The 18326-nt window shown below is 41.1% G+C and overlaps 1 protein-coding gene across 1 annotated transcript in view; it reads left to right on the top strand.

The window, feature by feature from the left end:
- The first annotated feature begins 8217 nt into the window (after window positions 1–8217).
- The window catches only part of LOC132823640 (synaptic vesicle membrane protein VAT-1 homolog-like), a 196775-nt gene continuing 186666 nt past the window's right edge, over window positions 8218–18326 (top strand). Inside the window, exon 1 of the mRNA XM_060837577.1 lies at window positions 8218–8524. Coding sequence (XP_060693560.1) covers window positions 8316–8524 — 209 coding nt within the window. The 5' untranslated portion in view covers window positions 8218–8315. The remainder of the gene's footprint in view (window positions 8525–18326) is intronic.

Here is an 18326-nt window from a genome sequence, read left to right on the forward strand (position 1 = left end):
GGTTTCCTCCCACAGTCCAAAGATGTGCAAGTCAGGTGAATTGGCCATGCTAAATTGCCCATAATGTTAAGTGCATTAGTCAGAGGGAAATGGGTCTGGGTGGGTTACCCTTCGAAGGGTCAGTGTGGACTGGTTGGGCTGAAGGGCCTGTTTCCACACTGTAGGGATTCTAATTCTAATTCTAAAAAAAAAGTCAATTATGTGTAAGTTGTCATGTATTAATGTATGGAATTTGGGTAGTAATGAAAAATCCTTCTTTAATTGATAATAATCATTTCTAAATCAAATAAAGTGGGGAAATACTTTCATGCTTTTCTAACTTGCTGGTAAAATGAAAGTACTATTCAAAAGGAGGCATTTAGAAATCTATCATTCTGCCATATGTCATGTGTTGTGGCTCATATCCACATGGGGTTGCTTAGCTTGTCTCAAGTTGCAGAGGAATTTTCCAGAATTTTTTTTTCTGAAGATTCCAGCCTTTTGTGCATATAAAGCTGAAACCTGGGAGAATGACGCTTGAGATCCAACATTACTGAACATGAAAAAGATATTCACAGAAATCTTTAAAACAGCTGTTGCTTTCCATCCATGGCAAGTATATCTTTTCTTAGAAAAGGACACCAAACCATACAAAATATTCCAAATGCAATCCCATAAAAGGCCTTACACAGCTGCAGCAAGGCATTCTTATTTCTTTTGAGTGAAGAAAACACACAATTTGCTTTCCTAGTTGTTTGACCCGGATCTGAACTATCATGTCCAATGCTCAACCTATTCTCATGACACAAAGCTAGTACTCAAATGGGTGCCTATTTCCAGTGGCTGAAGAAGAAAGCAAACTAGACATCAACTAGCTTGAGATGAGGTGGCTACCTTATCTTGTCTGCATCCATTGATTAGTTGCCCATCCAAACAAGTCAGAAATAAGTCACCAGTCAGATTGGGATGGATGTACGGTGTGTGAATCATGGATGCATCATGAGAGAAGAGTGCTCAGGAACTCCTGAAGTGGCAGAGACCCAAGCTCTCTAAAGCTTTCATTGGGCCTACTTGATGAAGTATCTCATTCATCTTGGAGGATCATTCTTTTCCACAAGCGTTGATTGAAATGATGCATACAGTGAGCATCTCATTTCGTGGCTACTAAATGCCATTGGGGTCCGAATGAGATTGGTTCATGGATTTTAACAAGGGTTTTGCTCGAGATTACTTGATAGACTCCTGCCTAAAGTTCAGGACTCCGTAAGATGGTAGCATGCTCATTATTTTAATTAGATGCCGGGCCTCGGATAGAGTGGGTTGAAATTGCCCCCTTCCTAAATATCTGAAAATATTTCTGTGGAGCATGCTAGGACGTTCTATGATATTACAAACAGTACAAATACAGGTTCTTGCTTCTGTGATAAGGTTATTCATTCATTTATCCCCCTTTGGAGTATTACCAGAAGCTATGTGTAGAATATTTGTACTGCTGCAGTTTTTTATTGTTATATTCATCAGTGATTGCCATACACAAACCTCAGTTATAGAAATCTATAAATATTTATTTGAAAAGTTATTCTTATAACATTTTTCTGCCCAAACACATCTGATACATTTTTAATTGAACTCAGTTGAGGTGACTGTATCAATAAGCATTAAGGATAAGGAAACAACATTGAATAATTCAAGTGATATAGAGAATGTAGAGAAATAAAATAAAATGAAATTTCAGCTTATGTAATCTGATCTAAACACGGAACAGACTTGATTGAGTGAAATATTTTTCTCTCAGTCCATAAGCAGCTTGAATGTACAGTGCTAAAGTCCATTAAATGGGCATAGGACAACATCAAACATGGGTCTGAATTCCCAATTTTTCTCCTCTCTATTTAAACTCTGCAGCATAGATTAACTGTGCTTTCTTCAGTGCTTCTTCCAAGAGGCTGTAGGTGCAAGATTTAACAGAGCTGCTTGACTATTAGATCATCACAACATAGTCATGTCCTCATCACTCAACATTCTCACTGCTACTCTAATTGATAGTTCATAATGAAGGGAGGGTACATCAGGACTCTTCCTTCTCCATAGTCTTGAGATACTGGCGACCAACATCACCATTGTATTGCCAAATATCTAGTGATGGGTAAGGCAATAAATTTAAACTATGTAGAGCTTTGAAAGGCAACTGAGAAATCTTGTGAATGATGTCAACCATGAGGGGAAAGTAAATAATTTAACAACAACTATCATATTTATGTTTCCTCTATTACAGTAGGACATGCCAAGGCACTTCTTAAAAGCATAATTGAACAACTGACATCTTTTCAAAGAAGAAAAAATTAAGAGAAATGACCAAAAGCATAAGCTAAGTTTCGAGGAGTATCTTAAAGGAATATCAGAACAAAAGGCTGAGAGACGTAGAAACTAACACTTGATGAAGGAGCAGTGCTCTGAAAGCTAGTGTTTCCAAATAACCCTGCTGAACTATAACCTGGTATTGTGTGATTTTTAACTGGAGATGTGATGGCATGGCTGTCTGTAAGGGACTGAAGTTGGGCTGGCATATCAGTCCAGAATTGGAATGCCACAGAGTTCTTATAGATTATAAGACTGGGGAAGGTTACTGAGATCGATAAAGTCATGAAGAAAGCACAGTTTAAGTTAAAAAAAAGCACACTTCGGTTTGACACTTTTGTAACTTGTAAGAGGAGAAGACTGAGGGAAGTAATATTTTCCAGAGTTCTGAGATTCTGGGGAAGGAATAAAGTAGGAAGTGGAAAACAGATACTTTATTACAACAGAAACAACAAATTGCAGTTACATAGCATGCTTAATGCAATGTAATATTCAAGGCATTTTACAGGAATGATTATCAAATAAAATTGGGCATCGAGCCACATAAGAGGGGATTAGGATAAAATGACCAAAATTGGTCAAGTAGTCATAGGAGGAGCCAAGGTTTTAAGGGGCATCTTGAGTGGAAACAGAGGTAGAGAAATAGAGACATTTAGGGAGGGAATTACAGAGCTGAGGATATTGACAACTGAAGATATGACCACTAATGGTGAAGCAATTAAAAGATTGGAGGAATGTTGATATCTTAGAGGGTAGCAGAGACAGAATAAGTTATAGAGGAGTGAGACCATGGAGGGACTCATAAACAGGGATGCAAATCTTAAAATCAGGGCATTGTTTAACCAGGATTCAATGTAGGTCAGTACATTGGTTCATTCTTCTTCAAACCCTACACTATTCCTTTCTCCTTTATGCACTCATTCAGCTTCCCTTTTAATACTTCAATGTAACTCATTTCAGCCACTTCATGTGACAGCAAATTCCACATTCTAACCATTATTTTATTGAAGAAGCATCTTCTGAATGCTGTCTTGGACTTATTAGTGATCAATTCATATTCATTGAGCATGGTTTGGCCTTGCACACATTTGTCTTATTTTTATCCTTTAATTATTTTAAAGACTTCTTTAGAGTCAACCTTTAGCTTTCACATATCAAGAAAAAAATGTGCCTCAAAGTGTTCAGCCTTCCACAACTGGTATAATCTGTCAATTCTGGCATCATCCTAATAAATGTGTTGTTTTGCACTCTTTCCCTCTCTCGTGAAGTTTGCAATATGGAGGTTGTGCTTGCATTTCCCTAGAATCTTTCATCACCTCAGAACTCCCCTAACTGTTCTCCAGCCAGTGAATTGAAGTGTCCACACTGGGGTCATGCAAGATATTTGGCAGTGACATTTGTGCACAGTAAGCTTCCACAAACAGCAATGTATTAGTGGAGAAGCATAATTCCACAGATACTGTAAAGCTGAAAGAATAGCAGAAAATGCTGGGATTAATAAGAAAACTCAACAGGTTGAGCATTGTTATTTAAATTCCATGACTAGATAGTCAATATGAACTCAGCCACTCAAACCTGCTCCTCCAATCCATAGAATCATAGAATCGCTACCTTGTGGAAGCAAGCCATTGAGCCCATCAAGTCCACACCAACCCTCTGAAGAGCATCCCATGCAGTCCCAGCTTCCCTATCCGATAACCCGACATTTCCTATGGGTAACCCACATAGCCTTCACATTCCATGGCACTACAGGCAACTTAGCATGGCCAATTTACTTAATCTGCACATCTTTGGGCTGTGGGAAGAAACTGGAGCACCTGGAGGAAACCTGTGCAGACCCAGGAAAAGTGTTCAAACTCCACACTGACAGTCACCCGAGGCTGAAATCAAACCCAGGTCCCTGGTGCTGTGAGGCAGCAGTGCTAACCACTGAACCACTGCTCTACCCCTGTTTGAAGATCATGCTTGATCTGATTTTAACCTCAACTCTACATTTCTGCATATCTCTGATAATTTTCCATGCCTTTGGTGATCAAGAATCTATCTAACTCTGCCTGAAAAATATTTAAAGATTCTGCACCCATTGCCTTTTGAGAAAGGGAATTCCAAAGACTCTCAACCATCAGAGAGGAAAAGAAAATATTGCCTCATCTCTGTTTTAAATGGGCCACCCTTTATTTTTAAATAATGACCTAAATTCTGGTTAGTTTTCAGCAACATAAATATTGGCCAGAACAACAGGGATAATGCCATGGTATTTCTTCAAAATAATGCTGTGGGAGCTATCACAGTCATCCGGAAGGCTAAAAGAGTCTGGGTTCAATATTTCATTGGAATGACAGCACCGCTAACAGTGCAGCACTCTTTTGGTGTTGTACTAAAAGCATCAGAGTAGAGTTATGTGGCAGGGAACCATTTTATGAATGTAGAAATTAATATGGCTCATTATGCGGGCTGATCACTCTTCGGAATCATGGAGTCATGTAGCAAGGAGACAGACCCTTCACTTTAACTAGTTCATGCTGACCATAATCCTAAACTAAACTAGTTCTGAGGAAGGGTCATTCGACCCAAAAGGTTAACTCTGATTTCTCTCCACGGATTTTTTTCTTTAATCACTCAAAGGATGTGGGTGTTGTTGGCCAGGCCAGCATTTATTGCCTAGAGTGCAGTTAAGAGTCAACCACATTGCTGTGAGTCACATGTAGGCCAGACCAGGTAAGGAGAGCAATTTCCTTCCCCCTAAAGGACATCAGTGAACCAGATGGGGTTTTCCCAACAATTGACAATGGATTTGTGCATATTGTTAAACTCTTGATTCCAGACTCTATTTTAATGAATACAAATTCTACTATCTGCCGCCGTGGAATCCAAATCCAGGTCCCCAGAGTATTACCTGAGGTCTCTGGATTAACAGTCCAGTGATAACACCTGTAGGCTATTGCTTCCCCTGCAGCCAGACCTGCTGAGTTTTTGTTGCAATTTCTGTGTTAATTTCCAAACTGAACTAGTACCACCTGGTCAGAAAGCTCAGCTCAGAATGATCTGTTCCCATCATGAGCCATATCAGATCTGTAATTAGAACATAAGAAATAAGAGCAGGAGTAGGCCGTCTGGCCCTTTGAGCCAGCTCCACCATTCAACGAGGTCATGGCTGATCTTTGCATGGCCTCAGCTCCTCATACTCACCCTCTCATCATAACCCTTAATTCCTTTACTGTTCAAAAACGTATCCATCTTAGCGTTGAAAGCGTTCAATGAGGAAGCCTCAACTGGCAGAGAATTCCACAGATTCACAATCCTTTGGGTGAAGAAATTCCTCCTCAATTCAGTCCTAAATCTGTTCTTCCTCATTTTGATTTTATGCCCTCCTGTTCTAGCTTCACTGGCCAGTGGAAACATCCTCCCTGCTTCTATCTTATCTAGTCCCTTCGTAATTATATTTTTCTATAAGATTGCCCCTCATTTTTCTAAATTCTAATGAATCTGCCCTCATAAGCCAACCTCCTCAATTCCAGAATCAACCTAGTGAACCTCCTCTGCACCCTCTCTAGTGCCAGTACGTTCTTTCTCAAGTAAGGAGACCAAAACTGCATGCAGTACTCCAGGTATGGCCTCAACAGTACCTTATACAGCTGCAACATAACCTCCCTGCTTTTAAACTCAATCCCTTTAGCAATGAAGGTCAAAATTCCATTGCCTTCTTAATTAGCTGTTGAACCTGCAGACCAACCTTCTGTGATTCAGCCACAAGGACACCCAGGTCCCTCTGCACAGCAGCATGCTGCAATTTTTTTTACCATTCAAATAATAGTCTTTTTTACTGTATTCGTATGAAAATGGATGACTTCATGTTTATCAATATTGTACTCCATCATCCAGACCTTTGCCTATTCACTTAAACTACCTATATCCCTCTGCAAACTTTCAGAGTCCTCTGTACACTTTCCTCAACCACTCGTCTTAGTGTCATCCACAAACTTTGACACATGACACATAGTCTCCAACTCCAAGTCATCTATATAAATTGTAAACAACTGCGATCCTGAGGCACATCATTAGTCATTGATCGCCAACCAGAAAAACACTCATTTATCCCCACTCTTAGCTTCCTGTCAGTTAACCAATCCTCTATTCATGCTAACACATTGCATCTTTATCTTATGCAGCAGCCTTTTTTGTGGCACGTTGTCGAATGCCTTTTAGAAATCTGGGTAAACCACATCTACTGGGTTCTCATTATATGTTGTGCTCATATTGTCTTCATAGAATTGCAGTAAATTGGCTAAGCATGACCTGTCTTTCATGAACCCATACTGCGTCAGCCCAATGGACAATTTCTATCTAAAAATCTTGCTAATTCCTCTTTAATGATGGATTCAAGCATTTTCCCCATTACAGAGGTTAAGTTAACCAGCCTATAATTTCCCATCTTTTTCCTACCTCCTTTTTTAAACAGTGGCATCACGTTGACTGTTTTCCAGTCTGCTGGAACTGCCCCAGAGTCCAGCAAATTTTGGAAAATTACCATGAGTGTATTTGTTATTTCTCCTGCCATCTCTTTTAATACCCTGGAATGTATTCCATTAGGGCCAGGAGGCTTGTTTACCTTTTGCTCCATTAACTTGCCCAGCACTACATCTTTCATGACAATGATTATTTCCAGATCCTCACCAACCTTCATCTCCTTGTCAATTACTGGCATGTTATTCAGTGTCCTCCATTGTGAAGACCGACTAAGTATACCTGTTCAATGCCTCAGCCATTTCCTCATATCCCATGACTAAATCTCCCTTCTTATCCTCCAAAGGACCAATGTTTACCTTCACCACTCTTTTTCGTTTTATATATTTGCTACCTGTCTTTTATTCTGATCTAGTTTACTCTCATCATCTATCCTATTTTTCCTTACAGTACTTTTTGTGGCTTTCTGTTGACCTTTAATGTTTTCCCAATCTTCTAGTTTCTTACTGGTCTTTGCCACTTTGAATGGCTTATCTTCCAATGTGGTAGCCTCCCTTATTTCTTTAAACATCTACGGCTGATTACTCCTTTTCCTACAGTCCTGCCTTTTCACTGGCATAAACTTTTGCTGAGCAGTTGGAAAAATTCCTTTGAAAGTCCTCCAGTGTTCCTCAACTGTCCCACCATAAAGTCATTGCTTCCGGTCTACTTTAGCCAATTCCTCCTTCATCCTATTGGAGTCTCTTTTGTTTAAGCACAAGACCCTGGCGTTGGATTTTATCTTCACACTTTCCATCAGTACTCTAAATTCAACCATATTGTGATCATTCTTTCCAAGAGGATCCCTAACTACGAGATTACTCATTATTCCTGTCCCATTACACATGACCAGATGTAAGATAGCTTGTTTCCTCATTGGTTGCACTGCGAAGTTCAAGAATAGTAAATGAATGAATTCTGACCGTCTATACATATGCAGTATGTAGATGATAAATGTATGGAATTTCCACTGTCATTGGATCACATATTGTGTAGATGGCAAATGTATGGAATTCTGACTGTCGATAAGCAAGCACATTATGTAGATGGTAAATACATAGAATTCTGACTGTCTCTAGCTGCACACAGGATGCAGTTGGTTAATGTATGGAATTCCTGCCATCTACACCCACACATACACAGTATGTAGATGATAAATTAGGTTTGCTGTGTCATATTTATTTTGTAATGCAGCACTTGGAAGATGTTAAACAGATTTCCTGCTGCAGATCTAGGCTGCTTGGAGGATAACTTTGCAAAAGGAATGATCACATTCCTCCTAGCCACCGCGACTTATACGCTCTGCAATACGACCAGTCTGCCTGGCTGCGCCAGTGCTGTCGCTTCGGTTCATTTGCAGCTCAAGTCAGCGGAGGACTCACACTGCCTTGTGCAGGAGAGACATTTCAGCGAGAGCCTGCTCCAGTCGATCCCAGCACCCATTCTCCTCCGGGCCGTCTCCAGAACCCTCTCCCATGGCTAACGACGGCGTGGATAAGAGCGAGGAGACCGAGCATATGATCGAGAAGGATGCGGCCAGGGAGCGCAGCAATGTGCTGGGGGACACCAAGGAGATTCGAGCCGTCATCCTGTCCGGATTTGGGGGTTTAAACAAGCTGCGGGTGGCCAAGAAAGCGATGCCCGAGCCCCAGGAAGGAGAGGTGAAAATCCGAGTCAAGGCCTGGTTAAGTAGCTGCTTTCAGACTAATCTGCAAGACGCACTTCACCTTCTCGGCAGCCAGCACTGTACATTCACCTTAGTGTCCTTATAGAAAACCAGCACTCTGTACACTCACCATAGTGTCCTTACAGAGAACCAGCACTCTGTACACTCACCATAGTGTCCTTACAGAGAACCAGCACTCTGTACATTCACCTTAGTGTCATTATAGAAAACCAGCACTCTGTAAATTCACCAGTGTCATTATAGAAAACCAGCACTCTGTACACTCACCATAGTGTCCTTACAGAGAACCAGCACTCTGTACATTCACCTTAGTGTCATTATAGAGAACCAGCACTCTGTACATTCACCATAGTGTACTTATAGAGAACCTGCACTCTGTACATTCACCTCAGTGTCATTATAGAAAACCAGCACTCTGTACACTCACCATAGTGTCCTTATACAGAACCAGCACTCTGTACATTCACCTTAGTGTAGTGTACTTATTGAGAACTTGCACTCTGTACATTCATCTTAGTGTCCTTATGGAGAACCAGCACTCTGTACATTCGCCACTGTATAGTGTCATTGTAGAGAACCAGCACTCTGTATACTCACCACTGTATAGTGTACTTATAGAGAACCTGCACTCTGTACATTCACCTTAGTGTCATTATAGAGAACCAGCACTCTGTACACTCACCACTGTATACTGTACTTGAGAACCAGCACTCTGTACATTTGCAACGGTATAGTGTCCTTATAGACAAGCAGCACTCTGTACATTCGCCACGGTATAGTGTCCTTATAGATTGAGTTTCCTGTACGTTTACCATCTGCATACTGTGTGCATGCATATAGACAGTAGGAATTCCATACATTTACCATCTACGTATCGTGTGTGCCAATATAAGTCAGAATTCCATATAGTTATCGTCTACATACTGTGTGGGCTCGTAGACTGTCAGAGTGATATACATTTACCATCCACACTTCGTGTGTCAGTCAGTATCTTATACATTTACTATAGACGCACTGGACGTTTGCTAATAAAAAGCCAGTATCCTATATATTTACTATCTACAGACTGTGGATGTTTGTAGATGGTCAATATCCTATACTTTTTCCATGCATGTCCTGTATAATTATACATAACCAGAATACTTTGAAATTTCTACCTATATATAGTTTGCGCTTATATACAATAGGTATCATAGACGTTCAGTGTCTGCATATTGTGTTCGTAGACAGTAAACATTCTATCATTCACGTTCTTACAGGGATCGAACGTGTGAGTGCTTATAGACTGCAAATATAGTATACATTTATAGCCTATAATCCATTCTTTTAAATTAACATTCCCTTTTGTTTGCGATCTACATATGGCTTGTGTGCTGAGAGGGTTAAAATCTTACATTTACACCGCCAATATATGGTATGCTCTTCATTTATCATTTGTACATTGTATGTGTGTATGCAGTTAGTTTCCCATACATGGACTGTATGTATACTGTGCATATGTTATAGACAGATCATATCCTGTACTTTCTGAATTGTGCATATTCTTACAGAAGAACAGCCCAGTATGCTCTACATTCGTATATACTAATGGAGGCTAATTTCATATTTTGGACCAATTTCTAATGCCGTTAGAAAATCAGAATGCTATATGTTTATCATTTAATTGTAGTGTGTGTGATTACCAACATCCGAATCTACATTTGAGACCAGATCTACAATATTCAAATGCAATGTACACAGTTTAGAAGTGCATTAATGAATAATATATTATAAATATATACGGTGGCGTGCATATAGTAAGCATCTGCATATGTATTATAATAAACATTCTACAGAGTAGCTATACTTTTAGAAGATTTCACATTCCCCAGCAGGAGTTGCTTTGCACACATGATTAAATGTGGTGTCTCCTTGTTAATACAGGACCCGTGATCTCCTAATCTCATTTTACCACTGTCTTTTTTTCTCTCTAATTACTTGACATGGTTATGTTTCGTGCTGCGTTCTTTTTTTTTAATGGTGATACGCCTTTGGTAACTAATGGAATTATCAATTCTAGACGCCGATTGATTCGCTGGATCAAACCATGTTCCAGAAACATCAGCATCAGTCACTGGCTTATCGATGTGTTCAGCACTGGCCGGGAGGGAAATATTTGCACTGGGGAACGGACATCAGACAAGAAATCATACTGGGTGGCTCCACATTGCTAAAATGATATCCGATTCAGACTCGTGACCTTTGTGTTTTCAATGCTGCGCTTTTATCGAAATCCACTGACACTACTCCTTTTTGTTTTAAAGCTTTAAGGTGACTTGTTAAAATCGTTTGAAGGCTAGAAATGTAACGGGGTCAAGGGAGGAAGTTGAACAAAAAAGACCCTCAACTATATAGCTGTAAGGGGAGGTGCGAAAGGTACTTTCCATAGACACAGCTGGAGTGGTAGCTCAGTCACAGGTATAGCTGTATCCAAAAGTAAAGGTGCAGTAAGGAAGATGCAAAATGCTAGCTCAGCCAGCATTGCCCACAAACCCTCAATGAATAGTGCGTTCGTTTGTAAAATGCAGAGGGTCTTTGATCAGTTTTGTATTTATTGCATTTGGTGCAAAGAGCAATTATGGCATTTTTTTCAGGTCACCCATTGATGCAATTGAAACTGGAATTTCAGATGGTATGAATCAGCATGAACTGAATTAATCCACCCTATCTGGCTTTTAAACAAAGGCTGTGCATTGCAGATTTAAAAGAAAAATAATTAAGGGAATGTGGGCAATGTTGGCTGAGCCAGCATTTTGTTGGCCATCTCTAACTGGCCCAGAGAAGATGGTGGTGAGCTGCCTTCTTTCTTTAATTCACCATTTGCTAGGTCAGCATTTATTGCCCATCCCTAAATGCCATAGGGGAGTAAAGAGTCAACCACACTGATGCAAATTGGGAGTCATGTCACAGAGTCAAAGATGTACAGCAAGGAAACCGACCCTTCGGTTTAATCTGTCCATGCTGACCAGATACCCGAAACTAATCTATTCCCATTGGCCAGCACTCTGCCACTAAACCCTTCCTATTCATATATCCACCCAGATGCCTTTTAAACATTGCAATTATACTAGCTTCCACCTCTTCTTCTTGCAGCTCATTTCATACATGCACCACCCTCTGCATGAAAACCTTGCCCCTTAGGTCCCTTTTAAATCTTTCCAATCTCACCTTAAATCTATGCCCTCCAGTTTTGGACTCCCCTACTCTGGGCAAAAGATCTTACCTATTTACTCTATCCATGCCCCTCACAATGTTTTAAGATTTCTGTATGGTCATTCCTCAGCCCCCAACATAGACCAAACCTTCCCCTAAAGAGCATTTTCTAACCATTAGCAATTGATTTGTGGTCATTATTAAACCCTTCAATCTTAATTTTTATTGAATTGAGATACCACCATTATCCTTTAGCAAGATTTGACCCCATGTCCCCAGAGTATTACCTGGGTCTCTGGATTAACAATACACTGATAATACCACTAGGCCATCAGTCCTCTCTGGTAATCCTTGGCTATTAGGGAGAGGCACAGTGCTGTCAGGGATGGAATTCCAGAATTTTGACCAAGTGACAGTGAAGGAATGGTGATAGATTTCTAAATCAGTATGGGGAGTGGCTCAGGGGGGTACTTGCAGGGAGTGGTGTTCCTATATATCTGCCACTGTCATATTTTTAGATGATAGAGGTCGCGGATTGATAAGGTGGTGATCTGAGACAAAAGAGAAATTGCAGGTAACATTCAAATGGCCTCTGTGGAGAAATGAAAACATCGGCCAAAGTTTGGTCAAGGTGGCAGGTCATTAATAAGGGTTTGAAAAGGTGGGGAAATGGATAGAAAGAGTGGCAAGGAGGCAGAAAACTTTTATTGAGGCTAATGCAGAATTAGGAGGCTGAAGACATGACCCTTAGTGGGATGATCCACATCAGTGGTGTACATGAGGCCAGAATTTCAAAGGTGGAGAGTTTTCAGAGGATTGTGAAGCTGGAGGAGATGACAGCAACAGAGAGGGAGGGAGTGAAGGATTTACAATCACAGGCAAGCATTTTCAAGTCCAAATGTTACTTGACTGGGAATTCATGGAACACAGCAAGCACATGGGGAAATGGGCTTTTGAATAAGCTCAGACCTGTGCAACAAATGTTTTTGATGACATTCGGTTTAAGGTGGATAAGGAGTGGGAGGCTGGGCAGTGGGGCATTGACTAGCTAAGTCCAGTGGTAAAGCTGAGGTAGAAACAGATTTTAATCATCAGGTCTGGCAGCATCTGTGTGGAGAAAGCAGAGTTAACGTTCTTATGAAGAGTCACTGAACTCAAAACGCTAACACTGCTTTTTTAAAAAAAAATCATTCATGGGAGATAGGCGTTGCTGGCTGAGCCAGCATTTGTTACCCAACCTAATTATCCAGAATGCAGTTAAAAGGCAACCACATTGCTGTGGATCTAGAGGACAGACCAGGTAAGGATGACACTTTCCTTCCCTAAAGGACATTAGTGAACTAGATGGGCTTTTCCTGACAATTGATTTGTAGTCACCATTAGACTCCAGATATTTATTGAATTCAAATTCCACCATCTGCCATGGCAGGATTTGAACCTGGGTCCCTAAGATATTACTTGGGTCTCTGGATTAACAATCGAGCAAAAATGCCACCAGGTCATCACCTCCCTAGTAACACCCTACAGATACTGCCATTGCTGAGTTTTGCCAGCAATTTCCACTTTTGTTTCAGATTTCCAGCATGTGCAATTACTTGCTTTAGTTTAGGCTTGAGTGATAGAGTTATAGAGTTAGGCAGATCTACAGCATGGAGACAGGCCCTTTGGCCCAAACTGGTCCATACCGATCAAAATGTCCAACAATGCTAACCCCATTTTCTTGCACCTGGCCCATATCCTTCTGATCCTTTCCTATCCATGTATTTGTCCAAATGCCTTTTAAATGTTGTTGATGTACCTGCCTCAACCACTTCCGCTGGCAGCTCATTCCATATCTGTACCACCCTCTGTGTAAAAAAGTTGCCCCTCAGGTTCCCTTTTATTCTTTCCCCTCTAACTTTAAACCGATTCCCTCTAGTCTGTGATTCCCCAACCCTGGGTAAAAGACTGAGTGCATTCACATTACCCATGTCTCTTATAATCTTATACACATCTATAAGATTCCCCCCTCAGTCTCCTATACTGTAAAGAGTAAAGTCCCAGCTTCTCCAACTTCTCCCTGTAAGTTGGGTTCTCCCACATGCTTACAAATTTCTTCTGCAGTCTTTCCAGTTTAATGACATCTTCCTATAGCAAGATGACCAAAATTAGCACAAAACTCCAAGTGTGGCCTCACCTATTTTCTGTATAACTGCAACATAACTTCCAGACTTTCAACTCAGTGCCCTGATTGATAATGCCAAAGCCTACTTCACTGTCCTGTCTACCTGTGACTCCACTTTCAGAGAACCTGAACTCCAAGGTCCCTCTGTTCCACTACACTCCTTAAGGTCCTACCATTCACCATGAAACTCCTACCTTGATTTGACTTTGCAAAATGCAAGACCTCACACTTATTATATTAAACTCCATTTGCCATTTCTTAGCCCACAACCCCAGCTGATCAAGGTCCTGCTGCGATTTCTGATAACCTTCCTCATTGTCCAAATAACTTCTATTTTAATGTCATCTGCAACCTTACTAATCATGTTTTGTATATTCTCATCCAAATCATTGATATAGTTAACAAGCAATGGGCCAAGCATTGATACCTGAGACACTCCACTAGTTACAGGCCTCCAGTCCGACAAGCATCCTTCCACTATTACCCTCTGCTTCCTACCATCAAGCCAATTCTTTATCTAATTTGCCATGTGATTCCATGTGATCTAACCTTCCAGAACAGCCTACCATGTGGAACCTTATCAAAGGCCTTAGTGAAATCCATATAGACTATGTCTACTGTCCTGCCCTTGTCAACCTGCCTTGTCATTTCACCAAAGATCTCTGACAAATTTGTGAGGCATGATCTCCCATGCACAAAGCCATGCTGTCTATTCCTAATCAAAACCTGTCTTTCCAAATGTATGTATGTCTTTTCTCTCAGAATCTTCCCAAGTAACTGACCAACCACAGATGTTAAGTTTACTGGCCGATAATTCCCAGGTTTTTCTTCGCAGCCCTGCTTGAATAATGGCACAACATTCACTAACCCCCAGTCTTCCAGGGCCTCACCTGTGGCTAACAATGATGCAAAAATAGCAGCCATGGCTCCTGCAATTTCTTCTCTATGATCTTGTAGTGGTCTTGGATATATCTGGTCAGGACCAGGAGATTTATGTACCTTCATGCATTCTAATACATCCAACACCTCCTCTACTGTGATATGGACTATCCCCAAGATATCACTACTAACTTCCCCAAGTTCCCAAGTCTTCATGCCCTTTCTCCATGGTAAACACAGAGGAGAAATAGTCATTGAACATCTTGCCCAACTCTTGGCAGTTCTACACATAAATATCCACTTTGGTCCTTTGAGACGTTCTATTCGCTCTTTAATTATTCTTTGTCCTTTAATATACTCAAAGAACCTCCTTGGATTTACCCTAATTTTCTCAGCCAAGGTTATCACATGTCCCTTTTTTCACCCTCCTGATTTCCTTCTTCAGTAAACTCCTGTGTCGCCTCTATACTTCCAGGGATTTATCCTCCATTTAAGGAAATATGTTCCACCCTCCCCTGTATTTCTTCTTCTGACTGTCTTAAATCTGTATCAACCAATGGCCAGTAGAATTAATCAGTTGCAATCTCCCCACTGACAACTTCCATACACTTGAAGATCTCGATTCGGTTGTCACCCAACCTTCTCAACTCTAACACAAAACAATTCACATTGTTATAATCTAATATCACATCCAACTGAATTTGTTCTGTGCATTTGCCATGTTTTGAAATCAGTCCTATAATAGATTAACCTTAGGAAGGGAGACAGAGAACAGTATACTAAGGCTTAGACGATAGACAGTTGCATGATATAAGTACTGTATTTTGTCTTTAAAGGAATAGTATTATTATATTTTGAACATTGCTATTAGTCATACTGAGTGTAGTTCGCATATTACAAATGGATTCTATTGAGTGCGTTTCTGCATTGATATAATGTTTTGCCTTTTGTGACTTGTTTAGCAATGAGTTTGCTCTGTTTGTCACAGAGAGATAGGAATTAAGAGCAGGAGTAGGCAATTCAGCCCTTCGATCCCACTCTGCCATTTAATATGACCATGTCTGATCTCATCCTGATCTCAACTCCACTTTGCTGCCTGCTTCCCATAGCCCTTTACCCCGCTATTTATCAGAAACACATATATTTCTTTCCTGAGTCACTGTGTCACTGAATTACTTGCAATCAGAGCTGGTTGGGTGAGAATAGGGATGTTAGAGATATAACTTCTCAAAAAGGAACATCGATACGGGATGAGTCCATTCAGCCCATTGAATGTTATCCACGATTTAACTAGATCATGCCTATTCTATATCTATCCCAAATACTGGATTTAGTGGTGCTGGAAGAGCACAGCAGTTCAGCCAGCATTCAAGGTGTAGCGAAATCGACGTTTCGGGCAAAAGCCCTTCATGAGGAATAAAAGCAGTGAGCCTGAAGCGTGGAGAGATATGCTAGAGGAGGGTGGGGGTGGGGAGAAAGTAGCATAGAGCACAATGGGTGAGTGGCGGAGGGGATGAAGGTGATAGGTCAGGGAGGAGAGGGTGGAGTGGATAGGTGGAAAAGGAGATAAGCAGGTAGGACAAGACCGGACAAGTCATGGGGACAGTGCTGAGCTGGAAGTTTGGAACTAGGGTGAGGTGAGGGGAAGGGGAAATGAGGAAACTGTTGAAATCCACATTGATGCCCTGGGGTTGAAGTGTTCCAAGGCAGAAGATGAGGCGTTCTTCCTCCAGGCGTCTCATGGTGAGGGAGTGGCGGTGAAGGAGGCCCAGGACCTCCATGTCCTCGGCAGAGTGGGAGAGGGAGTTGAAATGTTGGGCCACGGGGCGGTGTGGTTGATTGGTGCGGGTGTCCCGGAGATGTTCCCTAAAGCGCTCTGCTAGGAGGCGCCCAGTCTCCCCAATGTAGAGGAGACCTTTTTACCTCGTTGATTTTATCTGTCTCAAATAGCCACCTTTGCTTGATTCCTTGATAACATGAACAAGCAAAAGTCTATCTTGAAACTTCAGCATCTACAGTTTCCATAGGGGTAGAAAGTTCCAACATTCTGCTCCCTGTTTCATGAAGAGCTATTTCCTGAATGATTGAATTTTAATTCTAGCAGTGTGTTTTCTGGAATTCTCTTCCCGTACCCCAGTGGCCTTTCTTTAAAACAAAATGCATTAACTTTCGGACTTTGCCTCCTCAAACCTGTTCCACCATTTAGTTAGGACGTAACTGTTCTGTACCTTTGATTTCATGCCCCTTACTTAATAAAAATATCAAAGAGCCCCAGACTCAAAACAACTTTCTCAGGGGAGAATTCCAGATTTCAACCATTATTTGCACTTGGTAGTTGCATGATAGCAACAATATATTGCATTTATATAGCACCTTTAGCTGGGTAAAATGTCCCAGGCAGAGGAGCCAGATTTCACACTGAGCCATTTTAGGAGATATGAGGTTAGCTGGTCAATAGCTTGGTCAAAGAGAGAGATCTTACGGAGTACCTTGAAATTAAAAAAAAAGAGATTGAGAGGCAAATATACTTACTGAAGGAATTCCAGAGGTTAAGGCCTAGGATGTTGAAGACAATGACAGTGATAGTGAAGGAACAAAAGATCTGGTCGGACAAGGTGCAGAAGTTCAAATGCCACAATCCATTTGAATTTAGATGGCATGTAAGGCTAGATCATGAGGTTCCACGCATGCCTCCCTGTTCAATTCCTAATCTAGACCAAGCAGAGATCTGGCCTGCATTAGAGGCAGTCTGGGAGTTCAAGGGAGTAGATACATTCTCATCCAGTATTGACAAAGGCCTGAACTAGCAGCACTGTCAACTACCTGACCTTATATATACAGGTTTATGTATGACACTGATGGGGAGGGATTCGCATGAAAACAGGAAGAGAAAATCAAAATCAAACAATTAATTAGAGATAAAATTGAAAAATAATGTTACAAATGCTGGAACTCTGCAAGAAATACGAATAAGTTTAGTCAACCAGTCAGCACTGAGGAAGAGACAAAGCAAGTCCATATGCACCAAACTGTATGTCTGGCTGTTTTCTTATTGTGGTGGTGGTGGATTTCTTAACTAAGCAGATCTTGATCTCCAATTTATCTCAGTGTCCTCTCCGCATCACCCATTCCTACTCAGTCTCTTTGCATCCCACAATTAAACCCCAACTTCTTACCTCCTCAGTTCATCATAGATTCAGGAGTAGGCCATTTGACCTTGAAGCCTGTGCTGCCATTGACTTAATCTCTACCTTCGGTCTATTGAGCTGCCTTAGTTCTATATGATGTGAAATTCTTACAACTTTGTGTCTATTCTGGGTCAGCTTGAGATTACCGTCCAGCTCTGATTCACAAACTGCCAGGTTCGAGTTGCAATGTAAGGGCTGGGTAGGATAATCAGAACTGAGTGAGAATTGTAGTTGCACTGCCAGAGAATCTGTCTATCCTCAGAGGTGGATAGACAAGAAAATGTGGCATTACAGGTGGGATTAATTTAATTTGGGATTGTTTGGCATGGACTGCTTGGACTGAAGGGTCTGTTTCCATGCTGTATGACTCTGTGAC

This window comes from Hemiscyllium ocellatum, chromosome 17 (assembly GCF_020745735.1).
Source record: "Hemiscyllium ocellatum isolate sHemOce1 chromosome 17, sHemOce1.pat.X.cur, whole genome shotgun sequence".
Lineage (NCBI taxonomy): Eukaryota > Metazoa > Chordata > Chondrichthyes > Orectolobiformes > Hemiscylliidae > Hemiscyllium > Hemiscyllium ocellatum.